This window comes from Oryza sativa, chromosome 3, assembly GCF_034140825.1.
Source record: "Oryza sativa Japonica Group chromosome 3, ASM3414082v1".
In the NCBI taxonomy this organism is placed as follows: domain Eukaryota; kingdom Viridiplantae; phylum Streptophyta; class Magnoliopsida; order Poales; family Poaceae; genus Oryza; species Oryza sativa.
Genome location: NC_089037.1, coordinates 28,829,347 through 28,832,858, shown reverse-complemented (window position 1 = coordinate 28,832,858; position 3,512 = coordinate 28,829,347). Strand labels below are relative to the sequence as shown.

At 47.5% G+C, this 3,512-nt stretch overlaps 1 protein-coding gene across 2 annotated transcripts; it reads right to left on the bottom strand.

Moving 5' to 3' along the window:
* Positions 1-310: 310 nt before the first annotated feature.
* Positions 311-3,041, bottom strand: LOC107276366 (uncharacterized). Of its 2 annotated transcripts, none has more exons than XM_015774764.3 (3): positions 1,774-3,041; positions 1,414-1,669; positions 311-693 (listed from the first exon to the last, which is right to left on the bottom strand). In XM_015774764.3, exons 1-3 carry the CDS (start codon positions 2,740-2,742, stop codon positions 419-421), a joined length of 1,500 nt encoding a protein of 499 aa, XP_015630250.1. In that variant the 5' UTR covers positions 2,743-3,041; the 3' UTR covers positions 311-418. The 2 variants fall into 2 exon arrangements, with proteins under 2 accessions (XP_015630250.1, XP_015630251.1); XM_015774765.3 differs by having other exon boundaries at positions 311-666.
* Positions 3,042-3,512: the final 471 nt, after the last annotated feature.

Sequence of the window (3,512 nt, the reverse complement as noted above, 5' to 3'; positions counted from 1 at the left end):
TGACATCTAGCTTATTTTCTGAATTATGTAATTATTGTTTTATATAGATTCTATGTGAAAAACTAGACTATTTAAAGAAGCTTTTGATTTCGAGAGAAGTTACCGCCACCAGAAGCTTCTCAAACTTGCTTTTTGTGTTATGTGTTGTATCTTGCTACTTCCGCAACAACTTCAACCAAAATAAATCCCCCCCAAAAAAAACCTCCTATGCCTCTCCACCATAGAGACTTGGTCTAAATATTTATCATTGAGAAATTTGATGATTTGGTAAATTTTAGACCTGCCACCCGTGATAATGACACCTGGATCAGGATGACAAAACATCAAATTCACAATCCACAGAATGGCAGATCCACAAATCCCAAGAGTATGCAATGTATATATGACATCTTGGATGGTTGTCCAAAACTATGAAATATCAAAAGCAATGCCTTTGTTCAAGCATCCTAGCATGGGCATTCAAGAAATTTGCGCACTTTACATCCCTACGGAAATCAAAGTAGATGCAATCCTCTTGTGATATGCCTACTGAATAAGTGACACTCTCGCCAGAACTGACTAAATCTTCATTGACGATACCATTTGAATGGCTTTTACACGCCATTTCCTCAAAGTCAATGTCACGGCCGTGATATTTCTGGCTTTCAGGATGCACAACCTTCACACCTTCATATTCGCAATGGAAACAACGACCTTAGGAAAGGAACATCAGTTATAGCAATAAATAAAGGATTAACGCGACGAAAAGATCAAAAAAAGGAAAACCAATGTCTTTTCTTAGAGGAGAAACCAATATGCAAGGCTACATCAACTAGGCAGTTTCTATTCCAAGGGAAAATTTACAATATGAAAAGTGGATCCATTTTACTTATCTTACCTTTTTCTAAAAGCATGGACATTATAGGACAACACTAAAAAAAATCCAAAATAATTATCAGTACAAAAGCATTTTTTTGGTGTACGTCCAATGGACGGAATGCATTGCAAATTAAAACTAATAAGTAAATAATAGATAGACACATTATTCTCTTTCTTTTTAGCAAGCATGACCTATTAATTTGGCTAAACAGACATCTTGCTTTTTTTATGGTTCTATTTTCTTTTTTCCTAGCCCTAGGTGATATCCTAATCTCTAGTAATCATCAAGCACGGTCAACACAGGCCTTCAAGAAGCAGCTGGATTGTCAGAATATTTTAATTTTAACCAAAACATGAAACCCTGTTTGGTCGGATGCATTTTGAATTTCTGATGCCTTTTCTTCTAAGGCATGTAATTATGCAGAATAGTCTATCATATAGTTACACAAACCATCGCAACATGCTGTATATGTAATGCAACGGCTGCAACTGGCATGCTTCTAGCTCCATGATCTAGTGTTGTAGAAATATGCATATAGAGAGAAGAGAGCATACCAGGATGTCCCATGATTGGCCAGCACAATGGTTCATCGGTTATATCATTGTCGTTGCAACACTCAGCAAAGAAGAGTGTTGGAATTACTGTGTCAGAAGAATGTGATCCTCTTGGGCTCGCCAAAAAGTTGACATGAGAATACTTGGATTTGTACCGGATCTTGCATGAACTATCACCATAATGGAGAGGAGAAACACCAGACTTGATAACATATGGATTCAAGCCGCAGATAACATGAAGATCATATTCCGGTCCCTATATAACAGGGCAAATAAGAATCATATGCACTTATTATTTATTTATCTTTTTTTAAAAAAAAATCTATAAAGGGTAAAAGGGGAAGGAAACAACTTATAGACCTTAGTTCGTTGTGTGTATTTCTTCAGTGCAGCATTCACCTTGCTGCAAATGAAATTCTGCTCAGCCTCGAAATCTTGCTTTATGTTCGACAATAACCTGGATGCACCCTCGGTAAGTACCGGAACTGTCTCAAAAGAACAATGGGGAGAAGTGGATGGTTCTTGTGATAACATCAGCGAGAGCAGCTGCACATCAAAGCTACCACAAGCTTTCAGTGGCAATGGCCCGAAGAAAGCTGACAGGTAAAAATTCACCAGCGCATCACGATCCGGATGATGCGCAGCGGTGGCCGCGGCCTTAAATCCAATGCCCCTGTCGAACTTGTCCTTCATGGCGTGGCCTTCTTGCCCTGCCATTTCGATTGCTCTCTGTAGATTCACCTCTGCCAAGAGCAGGTATCGAATGGCTTGCTGTCTGGAGACCGTAGGAAAGCAGGCGCGGAGATAAGCAACAAGGCCAAGGAGAGATCTGCAAGCAGTAGAAACAAGGGTTCTTGAGCAGATCATGGCCACTTCAGAGTACTCTTCCTCTGCAGGAAACATTGTGTCATACCAAACGGTGTTGAGAACGATGTTGTGAGCAGGGTTCATGAAGGGGCCATAGCAGTGGCCAGCCTTGAGGAGTCCCCTGTGGTAGCGCCGCTGCAAGAACTCCCTCGGCATCTTGGCAAGAACTTGGAGGTACAGTCCATAGATCTTGTCGACGACGATGTTCTTCAGAGATTTTGTGCGCACGAATGGTGGCTGCTTGACCTTGTTCTGGAGGAATTGGGGAGCAGTAACTCCGGCGAGGCCTGGAGATCTTGGTCGGTGGTTCGTGAGCAATCCATGGAGGTTGACAACGTCGGTGCAGGAGAGGCGGCCTTCTTTGGCTAGGATCCCGGAGACCTGCTCCATCCGAGCGGCGAGGGAGAACGACCTGTTGACGAACGCTCTGGGCTTGGGTTGCCACGCCGCGACTGCGCGCATCTGAGCGCGGTCTTGGTGGTCCGGGACGCGAGGATGAAGGCCTTGGTGTTACGATCCTCCTCGACGAGCCGCGCGGCGGCGAGGAGGTCGGCGTTGGCCAGGCGGAGGTATTGCAGCGCCTCCCAGGTCGGGAGGTAGGGGAAGCAGGCGACGAGGAAGGCGACGAGCGCTTCGAGTGACCGCAGCGGCATCCTCATGTCGCGGAGGCGGCTGTGGTTGGGCGAGTGCCAGGTGACGTCGCTGGTGTCGGCGACGATCCGGGAGAGCGCGCTCCGCCGTCTCCTCGCCGCTGTCTTGCCGTCGACGGGACGGCCAAGAACCATGGGCTTGCGCTCCGGGAGGCGCTTGTAGGAGAGGGTGTTGACGACGATGTTGGAGACGGGATCCGAGAAGCCGGCGCAGAGGCCGGCCTTGAGGAGGCGCGGGATCAGCGCCGGCATCTCCTCCACCGGCAGCCGGTCCAGCGCCGCCGCGTAGTGCCCGTTGATGGCATCCAGCAGCGCCGATCTGTTCCGAACGATACGATCCTCGTGGTCGTATCTGTAGGGGCGCTCCGCGAGGGGGTCTCTAGCGGCGCCGCTCCGGCGACGTTTGCCGGCCATGATCGGAGAAGCGGCAGAGCGGTTCGCTCAGGTTTGCCCTTGCTCAATTAATCAAAATCGATTCCTTTTAGAAACTTAAAATCCACAGAGCGCCAGTGACTGCCGCTACCTCGTTGCCGATCTGCAGCGACCCCGCCACCGACGTGCGCCGCCTCGCTCCTGTTGCTC